The sequence below is a fragment of the Takifugu flavidus genome, chromosome 20 (assembly GCF_003711565.1).
Source record: "Takifugu flavidus isolate HTHZ2018 chromosome 20, ASM371156v2, whole genome shotgun sequence".
Taxonomy (NCBI): Eukaryota; Metazoa; Chordata; class Actinopteri; order Tetraodontiformes; family Tetraodontidae; genus Takifugu; species Takifugu flavidus.
In genome coordinates this window covers 10,989,824-11,003,207 of record NC_079539.1, presented here as the reverse complement: position 1 = coordinate 11,003,207, position 13,384 = coordinate 10,989,824, and the positions used below count along the sequence as shown (strand labels likewise).

At 47.3% G+C, this 13,384-nt stretch overlaps 3 protein-coding genes across 3 annotated transcripts; 2 read left to right on the top strand and 1 right to left on the bottom strand.

Moving 5' to 3' along the window:
• Positions 1-2,908, bottom strand: psmb10 (proteasome 20S subunit beta 10). The gene is made up of 8 exons (XM_057018174.1): positions 2,750-2,908; positions 2,082-2,175; positions 1,717-1,814; positions 1,421-1,561; positions 1,235-1,350; positions 807-865; positions 351-502; positions 1-217 (listed from the first exon to the last, which is right to left on the bottom strand). Exons 1-8 carry the CDS (start codon positions 2,812-2,814, stop codon positions 106-108), a joined length of 837 nt encoding a protein of 278 aa, XP_056874154.1. The 5' UTR covers positions 2,815-2,908; the 3' UTR covers positions 1-105.
• A 664-nt stretch (positions 2,909-3,572) lies between these two features.
• LOC130516845 (long-chain fatty acid transport protein 6) lies at positions 3,573-8,583 on the top strand. Its single transcript, XM_057018164.1, has 10 exons — positions 3,573-4,268; positions 4,487-4,687; positions 5,190-5,348; positions 5,827-5,951; positions 6,160-6,354; positions 6,868-6,958; positions 7,242-7,440; positions 7,660-7,757; positions 8,014-8,144; positions 8,218-8,583. Exons 1-10 carry the CDS (start codon positions 3,785-3,787, stop codon positions 8,392-8,394), a joined length of 1,860 nt encoding a protein of 619 aa, XP_056874144.1. The 5' UTR covers positions 3,573-3,784; the 3' UTR covers positions 8,395-8,583.
• Positions 8,584-8,704: 121 nt separating this feature from the next.
• Positions 8,705-13,008, top strand: prrc1 (proline-rich coiled-coil 1). The gene is made up of 9 exons (XM_057018167.1): positions 8,705-8,840; positions 9,395-9,516; positions 9,765-10,136; positions 10,487-10,632; positions 10,713-10,815; positions 10,895-11,058; positions 11,157-11,260; positions 11,444-11,546; positions 11,751-13,008. The coding sequence occupies exons 2-9, from the start codon at positions 9,432-9,434 to the stop codon at positions 11,958-11,960; spliced, it is 1,287 nt and encodes a 428-aa protein (XP_056874147.1). The 5' UTR covers positions 8,705-8,840; positions 9,395-9,431; the 3' UTR covers positions 11,961-13,008.
• The last annotated feature ends 376 nt before the right edge of the window (positions 13,009-13,384 follow it).

The window sequence follows — 13,384 nt, the reverse complement described above, 5'->3', positions numbered from 1 at the left end:
TAGTTTCAGGAACTTTAATAACAATGATTCTTCAACAGTGAAAACTTGTCTTTACACAAGTGCCTTTATGCTCCAGTTTCTTGGACATCAGGAACACGGTGTGTTTTATTCGGTGTCCATGACCTGGACAGACTCGCTGACCGTGTCCACAGACAGGGGGGTTACAGTTTTGGTGAGGACAGCCGTGGTGCCGGGCTTGTACCTGTACTGACCCATTCTGCAACAAATCCGAGAGCACACAGAGAAATGATGAAATGCTCCTCAAACAAGAATCATCTGGGCAGATGTGTAGCCCAGAGAGTATTGACCTTCATCTCTCTCAGCTGACATTAAAAGCTATAGAAAGTCACCTCTTTGCTTTGGCTGTGGGCTGGTCGAAGCCTCGCAGAAACTCCGCCCCAGCTTGTGTGATAATGCACAGGTCCACGTTGCTGCCTGATCCCAGGTCAGTAAAGATCCCTGCAGCAATGGTGTCACGCATCAGGTTCTTGGCTTCCTCCAGCTGAGAAGAGGGACACACCAGGAGAACGTTAGTAACAGCTACCAGAGACAGGTGAGCCCATTCAGCCTCAGCCTGACGTCAGGATCCGCACTCTTCTGTGAATGTTAGAGTCATTTTCATGACTTTATTTTAAAGAAATGTAGATTCGTAGCTTTGGATGAGCTCATATCATTGTTACATGAACAAACAAGCCATTGAAATCTGCTGCAGTCCAACATCAGGTAGCCATTGATGGATGGGGCCAACGCCAACCGTAGCCCCACTGCAACTGTAACATCTGTGTGAGTAAATTGGAGGTTCTTACCTCCATGTTTGGTTTGTATCTGTCCTCCAGCACGGAAATGGCTGCTGCAGCCCCGGAACCTGAATATACAGAGGTTATTACTGCCGCTGGACCATCCCAGGACAACATCTGTTTGAGCATGAGGACACTTTCTCTGTCTTCCAGTTCAGTAATGTCCTGTATCTACCGCCTGGGTGCCATTGATAAAGGCAGCTGTGCTCTAGAGACCTGACTTTGACTCAAACAGCTGCTTCCCTGCATGCTAACGCTCTCTGTTGCATTTAACTGATGTTTACAGTCAGTGGGTCAAACGTTCCAACATTAAGAAATCCACTTCTAAAGGGCCCGACCATCTCTGATCACATGACCTAGCCTTGCCAGGTTGTCCGTGTGCTCATGCCCGACTCTCCAGCATTACATTAAGGCTATTTTCAAACAGGAACAGGTACCCATTGTGAGGTAGGGCAGCTTGTCGTAGGAGCCATGTGGGTAAACGCTGTAGAGGTGAGCCCCTGTCACATCGGTCCCCCCAATGATCAGAGACGAGCCCACGTGACCCTGGTACCTAAAACACAGCCCCTGTCAATTCAAGCTCAGATGGTTCGGATTTGGCATCTTTTGTGTCTCCAGCTTACCTGAACAGCATCTGTTTCAGCTGCCTGGTTACCGTGGCAACAAGTGGGGGCCGGCCAGTGTTGAGCATGTGCAGTTCTACGTTAGAGGCCATGATTTGGGTGGTTACCTCTGCATCTGCAGCCACGCCAGCGCCACAGCAGCTACAAAACACCCAAAGGTCAGAGCTTCCTTCCTTCCAAGCAGGAACCCTAAATTTTTTTAGTCTAATCATTGATAGGATTTAACCTGGTCTATTCAAACAGACTGAAACACTAGCAGAGATGAGCCGAGGCTAGTCCTGCACCGGTTTACTCACTAGATCTTTGGAGCGATGTAGTGAATCTTAATGCAGTTCTTGTCAGCCACCACCATGTCGTCTGTGGCCCGTGTGTCTGAACCAAGGATCACCCCATCCTGAGCAACAAGCACAGCCAGAGTGGGGATCAAGAGTCGACACTCCGGTTACAACCTCTAATGTGACGGCTCTCACAAGGCCTCTGCAGCCCTCCTGGACTCAACCTTTTCAACATTCTCAGGCCAGACCGGGGCCTGGAGCTTACCAACTGCACATCTGAACCAGAAGCGTAGGGCTGGAGTTGGCTGGGTAGTTAAAGGAACACCAGCAGGACATAGTTTCTGCCACTGCTTGCTGTTTTGACCAGACAGCGTTGTGGTACTAACCTTGTAAACCATCCCGGCGATGGTGGTTCCTGTCTTCCTGGCATTGGGGGCTTTGTAGCCATATTCTGAGAAATTGGACTCCAACACGGCATTCCTAAAAAATGACTGTGTTATTGCTTGATAAATGGTCTTCTATGTTTATATATCACCCAGTTCTTAAATCTTTTTTTCATTTCAAAACTGGACTCATGATGAACATTTCCAAGTGTCTAGAAGGTTGAACCAGAACCCGAAGAACGATATCATTAACAGCCGGCAGCACCTCAAAGAAAAGGTGTAAATCAGAGAAATACAGTGAAGAAGCCCTGGAGCCGCACATGAAGGAACGCGCACATGTGCAGTTTTAAAATGAGTTTGTCCAGATGTGCGGAGTTTGACCTAATAGTACCTTCAGTAGTTTGTCTTCTGAATAGTTCTGCTGCAGCAGCTGCTTTCACATCACCACATTCATATTTATCTAGCTTAATCATGAATTTAGCCACGTTGTTCCCTCTGACACAACCAGCTCCTCCAGTAATGGCTGACTTGGTCCACATCAGATATGTAACAAACATGTAGCCTCGTGGTTTCCCTTCATTTGTCACGAAAGCGCGCGTCCCTGTAGCAACACTGGACACGGTCGAGGACCTGTCACTTTGAGACAAGGACACGTTGAAGATGATCTTTACCTGTGACTGTTCTCAAAGCAAAAGCCGCCGTTCTGCAGCTCACAGGCCTTCAAACTGTGAAACATCTTCAGGTTGAAGAGAAAAAGCTCTAAACTCAACAGCTTCTTTCCTTTTCCTTTTACTTTCACTTTAACTGAAGCCAAGCCTCACAGCTCTGCACTGTAAAACAGCAGTGGCTTGGTTTTTATTGCAGAATTCTTCCTCTTTTCTCTTTTCTAAAGCTGAAATCTTGCATTTGTGTCACAGAATGAATAAATCTGCCTGTTGATGTTGCATGAACAGCTTTCTCAGTTTGCCTCATGAGGGACTTGAACCAGTGAGTTGGCAGCATTTATGAAGGTGCAGTTTTAACAGTGTCAGAAGAAGCCGCCTCATCATGTTCCTTCTTCCTTAAACTCAAGCGCTTCTACAGTAAAGCTCCCACAACAAATGCAAGACTCCAGAGATTCCTTTAAAACCTTCAACGGAATCATAATTCTGTTCTTTACTGACTTATTTTTGCGAATAAAATTTGGTCAGGTCAACATTTTATTGGTCACAAAGTGTTTTTGAAATTCTGTTTGAACTTATGTTACTTATGTTACTACTTATGTTATGTTTTAAAGCTTCTATGTGCAGCTTGAAAGTTACCTGACATGACTTGGATACCCAAAGTGCGCATGATCAGGCAGGTAACCCAAGCAACCAGGAATCTATCCTGTAGTTTTCAGGGGGGCTTCAATGTTTCCATGTGTCAGAGGTGTGTAGAAGCGTTTATATACTTCATAAAACTATAAACCACACAGACGCAGCTTTACGCTTTAACCTGTATATATTCAAACAGACGGCGCCACCTAGCGACCACCAGCAGTACTGAGCCGAACACCGGTGCTGTTTGTGATTGGAAGGCACGGAAGTCGTTGTTGTGCTCCCAGTTTGTGACTGGGCAGGCTGGTGTCCCTGCTCGAAGCTGATTGGCTTCAGCTTCGTGCGGACACGCACGATCGCGCTTGAGTTTCTTAAAGATCTTCAGGAGAACTTCTTCTCCCGGGGTCCATGGAGATGATCGCTACGGTGCTAACGAGCGTGTTCGGGGGGCTGCTGGCGCTCCTCCTCTACCAGAGGGCCTACTTTACTCTGTGGTGGAAGGATCTGCTTTACTACTTCAAACTTCGGCAGCACAAAAAGCGCCTCCAGGCTCGTCTGCAGCTCGGCATTGTCACGTACCTCGACTGTTTCCTCCAGCAGACGAGGAAGACGCCCAGCAAGCCGTTCATCATCTTCGAGGACCAGGTCCTGACTTACCAGGACGTGGACAGGAGAAGCAACAGGTTCGCTAACGTGCTCAGGAGGGAGACCCAAGTCACACCAGGCGCCTTGGTGGCTCTTTGGATGTTCAACCATCCGGATTTCATATGTGTGTGGCTGGGACTCTGCAAGCTGGGCTGCCAGGCTGCTTTCCTCAACACCAACATCAAACCCAAGACTTTGGCTCACTGCATGCACAGCTGCGGAGCCCAGCTGCTGCTGGTCTGCGCAGGTAACTTCTAGTTTCCTCCCTCGCTAGTCTCCAACTTTCCTAGTCTTCTGCATTCTTAGCCTCCCACCAGCCTGCTATTTCCCAAGTCTCCTATTTACCTAGTCACTTCCTCCCTCACTAGCTTCCTTCTGTCCTAGTCTCCTCTTCCCTCATTAGCCTACTGCTGTCCTAGTCACCTCCCTTCCTTTGACCTTTGACCCTGATTGTGTGTGTTTCAGAGTTGCTCCACTTGGTGGAGGAAGCCCTGCCTGACCTGGGGGACGGCGTGTCGGTCTGTGTGGTGGATCACACGTCGGCCGCGGGTGGATTCGTCACTTTGTCAGATAAACTGGAGCAAGTTTCCGAAGCAGCCTTGGAACCACCCCCCAGAGTTGACCTCCACACAGACTTCCTCATTATTTTCACTTCAGGCACCACAGGTACGGCAGCAGCACGGCTGCTTCGCACATCTTCTGCTAACATCAGCCAATGTGGACCAAGAACACAACCCCTTCCAGACATTATTGTTCTATTTCAGGTAGAAACGCTGGTGGAGGAAGTTCTGGTCCATGAACAGGCAGAGCAGTCACAGTTAAAGCCAGTTATACAGGGAGCACTCGTACACTGACGCTCGCATCAAGACAGATATCTGAAGACGATTTCCAATAAAGCTGAATCCTCTGAGCTCTGACATGTTGGTAACCAGTAACAAGTGTAGCTGCATCATGGCTGGAAGAAGAGGGTGATAAAAGAGATGATAAATGAGTGAATGAATTCATCTGGGGTTTATCTTCAGCCTCTCATTTAATGAAGGAACCTGTAGAACCAGTCCAAGTAGAGCCTGCTCTGAGCAGGTCGTGTTTGAGGCACGTTTGCTTCCGCCAACAGCAGTGCTGGAATCGTGGACTGGTCCCACATTGAGACATCTGTCCTGTGTTGCAGGTTTGTCCAAGGCGGTTCGTGTGGCACACTTAAAAGCCATCAGCAGTATGATCTTCTTCCAGATGTGTGGAGCCACATCTCAGGACATCATCTACATCACCCTTCCACTTTACCACATGTCTGCTTCTCTGCTGGGGATTGGAGGATGCATCCAGCTGGGTAAGATCAGCTTGACCTCTGCCTGACCTCAGGCCTCACCAAAAGTCAGCAGAGGTTGCATGTCCTGTCTTCTTCTGGTTTCTCCTGTTGTTGTCCTGACTGAATGAGGTAAACAGCTGTTGGCTCAGTTGTGTTCACACGACAGGGGTCAGATGCTGCGTTTGGTCTTGACTGTAACAATAAAGAAGCTTTTTGATGTCACTGTCCAATGGTTGTAGCAGGACCTCACAAGGCTAGCTGGAGACTCAGTCCAACCCAATAAGTAACACTCAAAACATGTTAAGCGGCATCAAAATCAGAAGGGGGTCGAGCCCGGACGGTTTCCCAGCCTTTCCTGTCCATCCCAGCTCAGACGGCCCTTTTATCGGATCCGACCTCCTTTACAAGCATTAAAACAACAACTTTCTCACTAAACTGATTGGTTTTCCACACATGCGCATGAACACATGTGTTTGTTTTCTTTGTGCGATGGTCTCAGGTGCCACGTGTGTGCTGAAGAGGAAGTTCTCTGCCAGTCAGTTCTGGAAAGACTGCGTGAAATATAACGTGACGGTCATTCTGTACATCGGAGAGCTCTGTCGATACCTGGTCAACCATCCCTCAGTAAGCACAGATACACGCCCTCGTACTCTCCCCTACAGGTGCGCTGACACTGACAACACTCCTGGTGAGGAAGCTCTGGGGGGGGGGGGGTCATCCCTGACTGAAACACACGTCCGTCTGGAACCTTCTCCTCATTCATTGTGTGCTTCAGGTCACATGGTTAACTCTCCATTCTGAGTTCCTATAACCAGCTTCTATCTTACTTTAGGTCCCAGAAGAGAAAGCTCACAAAGTTCATCTTGCTGCAGGAAGTGGTTTGAGGTCAGATGTTTGGAAGGAGTTCCGCCATCGGTTTGGAAAGATCACAATCAGAGAAGGGTACGGACTGACCGAGGCCAGCATCGGCTTCCTCAACTACACCGATGAAGTGGGACCCATTGGGAGAGCCAGCTGTTTGAACAAGGCAGGAAACACACACACAGATATCACTGAGGTTCATTTGAACTCCTCTGGGTCCAGTCTCTGACAAGCGTCCTCACACTTTTACAGCTCATACAGCAACCCTTGAAGTGAGCGGCGTTAAATGTTCTATGTTCTAAATGCAAGAAGAGTCCATGAAGAGTGCTGCTCCATATTTCTAACTGACCTGCAGGTTGATCAAGGTTCACAGGGAGCACTGATCTCCCCTCGGGACCTTTGTGATCGCAGTCCTGATCTAAAGCAAACTAGAATCAAGGTGGATAGAGGACGTGTCCAGAGGAGTTGGACCACCTTCATCTGTGACCGTCAGATAAAGAAACTGTGTTAACAGCAGCCGATTTTCAAAATAAGATGAACTGAAAGTGAAAAGAGCTGTGAGGAATCAAGGCTGCTGTTTCTGGGTGTTAGGAAGATTTGCCCCGTTTGGAACGATCAGATAGCAAAATCCTAAATGTTTAATAGTCTCTCTAACAATCACTTCTTTTCTTTATTTCAGCTCTTTATGCCCTTTGAGCTCCTCAGGTTTGATCCTCAAACATATGAGCCAGTCCGAACCGTCGCTGGACGATGCCTCCGAGCTCAGAGAGGTAAACCCATCCTCTTCCCTGAAGTGTGAAGGAGTGATATAGGTCAGCTCCACACGCCAGAGTCTGCTCGGGTCAGAAGACTTTCCTGAGAGTTTTGTGTTGTGGCTGGTAGCAGGAGCTTCATTTGGAGTTGTGATGCAGCCTGTCAGGTTCAGCCTTCTGCGTTTCGAGAGCCCAGATGTGGATCAGAGTTAGATCACCGCTAAGATACGATCAGATCAGTGCAAGAACCAAGAACCTCAGCAGCGTGAATCCAAAGTTATCATGTCTGTTGTGTCCATAGGAGAAGCAGGGATACTGGTGGCTCCACTGGTGGCTGTCAGCCAGTTTCTGGGCTATGCTGGGGACAAGGCCCAGTCTGAGAAGAAGCTGCTGCGGGACGTGCTGAAAGCTGGGGACATCTATTTCAACACAGGAGACCTGTTGTTTCTGGACAAAAGAGGCTTTCTGTACTTCCATGACCGCGTCGGCGACACCTTCAGGTACCTTCTGTTATAAACGAGGCTGCTGAGCTGCACCAGCCAGACTGGTGACCTATGTGACCAGTAAACAGGCTGATTTAAGCAAACATCATTTTGCTATTTGTCAGTGGTCTTGCTGAATTAGGTGAAATGTTATATTTAGAGCATGTGATCATTTTTTCCTCTAATTTGAGTATATCTAATGATAAAGTAAGTAAACTCTAAGTTTGTGTTAAACAGGTGGAAAGGAGAAAATGTTTCCACCACAGAGGTGTCAGAGGTTTTAGGGCTTCTGGAGTTCATCCAGGAGGCTAACGTCTATGGAGTCACCATCCCAGGTCTGTCCACTCAGACATTTCAGATTATTGTTATTAATATTCAAAACAAGATCTCAAGTCACATTTATGTAAATGCAGGCATCTCCCTGAAGGATACAGTTGTGGAATAGAAGGTTATAGATTCCAGGAGCGAGCTGTAGATAATGCTCTATTCTGATTTTGCTGCCCCCAGCAGCAGCTAGTCTGTGATAAAGGATGTGCTCCTATATATAACGTTTGTAAGGCTGGATTCACTGTGACTCTTGGCTCTGTGCAGGGTGTGAAGGTCGTGCAGGAATGGCTGCTGTTGTTCTAAAACAGGATCATCATCTTGATGGAAAACGGCTCCACAAACATTTAGTTAAAACTCTTCCTGCGTATGCGTGGCCGCGGTTTCTGAGGATACAGGTCAGTCATATATGCACGGGCACATGTGTCCCTACAGCCTCGCTGTGCATCTGAACTCTTCCTTTGTCTCCAGAATTCTCTGGACGTCACTGAAACCTTCAAGCAACAGAAAACCAAGCTGGTGCAGGAGGCTTTTAACCCTTGTGTCATCCAGGATCCTCTCTATTTCCTCCAGGCTCCTCAGGAGGATTTTATTCCCCTGACTGCATCCCTGTATCACAGCATCGTGTCTGGGGAGATTCTCTTATAATCTCAAATTAAGGATAAATTAACCAACCACAATATTTTGCAAGAAAGACTAATACTTTGATTTTTCTATTTAAAAAAACAACGTAATGTAATGGTGCACGTATTTACTGTTATAACTATGATAATCTGTAAGTGTAAAATAAGGAATTTTTTGCTGTTTCAAGGAGACATTTATATATTGTACATCACTCACACCTGATCCCAATATAACGCGATGCTTTAGTTAATAAGATTAAGATGTACTTTATTCATCCCCGTGGGGAAATTGAAATTGAAATGTAATCAGTTAAAAATATATCATTAAATACGAACAACTAAGATGTCTCTTTGTTTAATATTTATTTATTATATATTATATCAAACCCGCTAACCCGCTGGACGAGTGACGTGGCGCTCCGTGACGTCATCAACGTGAGCCGGTGGCTTCAGAGTGTTTGCAGCTAGCAGGTCGGTAAAGTATTATTTTTCTGTAATATTACTGGAGGACGTCCACGGCCTGGTGTGTTAATTTAGTGAGCAATGAGAAGAGGATAAGTGTGTTTTACCACCCTTTCCTTGTGTGTTTGTACAGTTCCTTGTGTACACGTGTCAGCTAAGTTAGAGCAGCGGAAGCTAACGATGTTACTGAGGATGTGTCCACACACAAACTTACAGTTTTCTCTCTTAGCTTTAGCACATTTAGCTTTATATCATATCGCCTACTTAAATTCTGTGTGTTTTACCCTGCTAAAGCGCAACACTTGGTTAGCTCACAGTTCCTGCGTTCTTCTGCAGTTTCGGACAACACAAACATCAAATAATGCCGCTGAAATGTTTTAACAGTGTAACAAAGAGAAGAACAAGCCGTTTTTAGTTGTTATTCTCGGTGGGCCAGTTTAGCCTCCAGTCCTCCGGACCTGCCTGACTTACCTCAGCAGGGGATCCTTTATAGCATCATAGAAGAAGAGACGCGTAACAGCCCAGCTGTGTACAGGTGTAAAACATGTTTTCATGTTCTTCAGCTTTCATCTGGGCTAAAGTGTCCTTAAATCTGAAAAAATGATGGAAGAAAGTGGTATTGAGACCACCCCCCCAGTCAGCCCCACACCAGCCTCCACAGCCTGCTCCCCAGCACTCAGCACAGGTGAAACACACGCTTTCACAGTACTGTCAACCACTGTTTACATATTATACAATAACAAGCACCTAATTTACTAATTGTGGTGATCATAAATTGATAATGAAAAGAATGTTTGGAGGAACCTAGAGCCAGATATTTGTCTTAATGCGCCTCATGGTTGGATCATTTGGCCCGTAGTCCTGCTTGAGATGATGGGCTGTGCTCCCTGGGTCCAGTATTCCTGTCTCCTAAACAGAACATGTGTCTTTCAGGTGTGTCCAGCCCTATGTCCCTCCAGGGGTCCAATTCCATCCCAGTCCATAACTCCTCCATGTCCCCCAGCCTCCCTCCTCTCCCTCCCACCTCTGGTTTCCTCAACCAGATGGGCACTCCCTCCCAGTTTCCTCCCCCCGCCACACTCGCCCCTTTCACCAGCCTTCCTCCCTTCCCTCCATCCAGCTCCTCTGCTGTGCCCACTTTTGTCTCACCTCCCCCATCAGCTCCTATGATGTCCACCCCTCCTGCCGGCCCCCCCATGTCCACCTTCCCTGTGAGTGCAGGACACGACATCACCAAGGGCCATGCTGGTCGGACTCCCCAGACACCACTCATCCCCACATTTTCCAGCCCTGTTCCTGGTCCAGGTGAGCCTGAACCCCCTCCTGCTGCTGGGTCACTGGATCTGCTGCATGTGGCTCCAGATGTTTCAGTAGTTCTACTAAACCGGCTTCATTTTTTATAAAGCTCACAAGAGTCCAAAGTCCACACCCCTCCAGGGTTAGTTTCTTACAGTCAGACCACATTTTTGCTGCCTATGTTTTTAAATCTAGAAGGAGACATTTTCAAATATAATATTCTGATGAAATTGCAACGATGATTAAGATTGAGAGTAATTTATTCATTCATCTTTATGTAATTCATCTGTAACGACAGTAGAAAGTCATAGCCTGAGCGTCCACCCACCCCTCAGCCCCTCCTCTGCTATGTCTCTCAGGCGTAGTATCAAACCCCCTCAACCAGCAGCCAGTCATGTCAGCAGGACTGGTTTCTGGATCTCCCATCACCTTCCCAGAGGAGCAGGAAGATCCCAGAGTGTCTGCAGATGTCAACAGTGGGGGGGGTATCTGGGGCTTTTTCAAGGTCAGTGAGAACGTGTCACGTGCACGTCAGGCTGTGAACAGTGGCTGATACTTACAGTCAAAGCTCTTGTGGGTTCCCAGGGAGTAGCAGGTAACCATGTCGTGAAGACGGTCCTTGACAAAACCAAGTACTCTGTGGAGTCCATGATCACCACTCTGGATCCTGGCATGGCTCCATACATCAGTAAGTCTGAGCTGCTTCCTCACCTCCTTCTGGCAAGAGAAGCCATCTGCAAGCCTTTACCACGTCTGTGTTTGTCCAGAATCTGGGGGGGATGTGGACATTGTGGTGACCTCTGATAAGGAGATGGCTGTGGGGGCCGTTCGGGATGCCTTTCAGGAGGTCTTTGGACTGGCCATGGTGAGCGGAGAGCCGGGTCAGTCCAACATAGCTCCCCAGCCCGTGGGGTACGCAGCTGGGCTCAAGGTCAGTCTGGTTTATATAAACCGCTCCTCCTCCTTCAGGATGTTTAGGATGCAAGTAATGATGACACGTCCTGTTTGTGTGCACGCTCGTCCGTGTAGGGGGCTCAGGAGCGCATTGATGGTTTACGCCGTGTTGGCACGATCCACGAGAACCAGCCAGTGGTTTCTATGGAGAATTTCATCGCTGAGCTCTTTCCTGATAAGTACGCTTCATTATTGAGATGTTATAGTTCTCACTGGTTTGAGTGTTTAGAGTGTTCTAGTCATCTGAATAAAATAAAAAAGGTCTGTAGCTATTCAGCTGTTATTAAGCTCTTATTCAGCTCTTTTTCAGCTGTTAGAGGGGTAGGGAAAAGCTTCAGGGAAATGTTTTTCTGTTTTCGTAGGTGGTTTGACATTGGCTGTTTGATCTTGGAGGACCCGGTTCACAGCATCCACATCGAGGTGTTCACCCAGGCGACACCACTGACTCTCGATGTGATCCAGCAGGTACTTTAAAAGCCTTCGGTGTTCCTCAGCACCCTGAATACCTTGTTGCTCCGAGGGTTCAGTAACTAAGAGAGATGAGTTTGTTGTGCTGCAGAAGTCGGTGATGCCTGAACTAAACCAGCCCAGATGACAACAGACGTTTTTTTTAAAATTCTGTAACATCACTGATTTAGTGGCAGCTGCTCATCAGACTCTTTTGTGCAGGCTCAGGCCCTGACGCCTCCAAACTACAGCCTCCGCTGGTCAGGTCTGATGGTCCCAGTGGGGGAAGTCCTGGAGCGCAGCCTTCCCAACATCAGCAGGTCGGACTGGCATCAGGCTCTGACTGGCACCAGCCAGCGTCACATGATCCAGAGTGCAGCCAAAGCTCTGGCTGGGATCTATAAACTCAAGATGCCTTCCAGGACTTTGTGAGGCTGAAGGCCTCTTCTTCTGTCCCCTACTGGTGGCTCAGCCTGGGTCCACACAGCTCTTTTCTAAAGTCAACTGAATCTTTGTTTTACTGCTTTTATTGAATGACCATCAACTATCAAATCAATATTTATTCATTATCCAGATGTTAAAGAAAGGCCATTAACTTTGCGTTTGAGCTGTTGGAACCATTTAACACGCGGTGGTGTTTGAATATCTACAGCCTTAAAACAAACTTTGTCAATATTTTCCTTTTCTTTTGCTCGGTGAATGTTTGGAGTTCTTCCCTCCATTTCCGATTGTTTCATTTCTATTCTGAATGGAACATTTGAAAATGAAAAGCAGCAGCTGTCTAACGCTGGGCTCAGGCAGCCGTTCGCCTCTTTCAGCTCAGGACCAGAACCTGCTGGAGGGACAGCGTTATTAAAAGTGTCTTCCCCGATCTTCTCTAACCTTCTTATGAATGAAGCTATGGGAGGCTTCAGGGAACAGCAGCTAACTCGTCTGCTCAGAGACACTAAGGGGCCTGGGAACATGCGTGGGTGTGTCCCAGTAAACCCAACATCCCCCCAGTATGGCCTGTGCTCACGTGGGCTAACATTCCCTGTCTAGATTCTTGCAGAATCCTGATCTGTATGAAGCCAAAGAGCTGAAATTGTTCAGGTGTTTTTAAAGTCTTTATTATCAGAAGTTGCCATGACAACTGTGTTTGTCTCTGAGATAAATGTGTGTTGGCTGAATCATTGACAGATGGGTCACTGATGTCCAGCTCATTTGTAAATCTATTAATTTAACACTAGTCTGAATTCAGCCATGTTTCTTTCATTCTAAATTAATGTCCCTCTGTCAGTTATTACACAGTTATTACAGTGGAATTGGAACTGAAACCTGCTCCAGGGGACGTTCTTTCTGTGTATCAGATGTCTGCTTCTGTCTGTCATCTTTTACTGAGCTGATATGTTTTTTCTTTATTCGGCCCCTGTTGATTTGAATCTTCAGACTTTCCATCTTTGTAAAGGGAATAATAATAAGAATAACTTTTGGACCTTGATGTGTCTCAATGTTCTATTGTGGTCCTCCAACCTGACCAGTAAACACACCAGATAATGAGATGATAGTTCAGACTCACTCACAGCTCAGTTTTACCTTGATGCAGAGAATAGAATAAGAAACAGACTGGCAATATAAAGTCACAGATCCATAAGTTGACCCACACTGAACCAGGCAACAGGTCTCAAGCAGCACACAAAGACAGAGACCCCAATAACCCCTGCCGGGCACAACAGACATGAGGGCCAACCAGTCCGTGGACCACCACTATCCCATACCCAGGGCGGAACAGCAAAGGGGGGCCGCCGAAGGGAGGGCCCACGCCGCTAAAGGCACCAATACCAGGCGATGACGGGCAACACCCCCCACCCCCGGAC

Coding starts and splice junctions, on each gene's coding strand:
- psmb10 (XM_057018174.1), bottom strand. CDS start 2,814: ATGTTTCACAGTTTGAAGGCCTGTGAGCTGCAGAACGGCGGCTTTTGC. Junction 1,562..1,716: donor TACATCGCTCCAAAGATCTA/GTGAGTAAACCG, acceptor GGTGTTTTGTAG/CTGCTGTGGCGCTGGCGTGG. Junction 1,351..1,420: donor CTGAAACAGATGCTGTTCAG/GTAAGCTGGAGA, acceptor GCTGTGTTTTAG/GTACCAGGGTCACGTGGGCT.
- LOC130516845 (XM_057018164.1), top strand. CDS start 3,785: ATGGAGATGATCGCTACGGTGCTAACGAGCGTGTTCGGGGGGCTGCTG. Junction 4,269..4,486: donor GCTGCTGCTGGTCTGCGCAG/GTAACTTCTAGT, acceptor TGTGTGTTTCAG/AGTTGCTCCACTTGGTGGAG. Junction 6,355..6,867: donor GAGCCAGCTGTTTGAACAAG/GCAGGAAACACA, acceptor TCTTTATTTCAG/CTCTTTATGCCCTTTGAGCT.
- prrc1 (XM_057018167.1), top strand. CDS start 9,432: ATGATGGAAGAAAGTGGTATTGAGACCACCCCCCCAGTCAGCCCCACA. Junction 9,517..9,764: donor CTCCCCAGCACTCAGCACAG/GTGAAACACACG, acceptor TGTGTCTTTCAG/GTGTGTCCAGCCCTATGTCC. Junction 10,633..10,712: donor GTATCTGGGGCTTTTTCAAG/GTCAGTGAGAAC, acceptor GTGGGTTCCCAG/GGAGTAGCAGGTAACCATGT.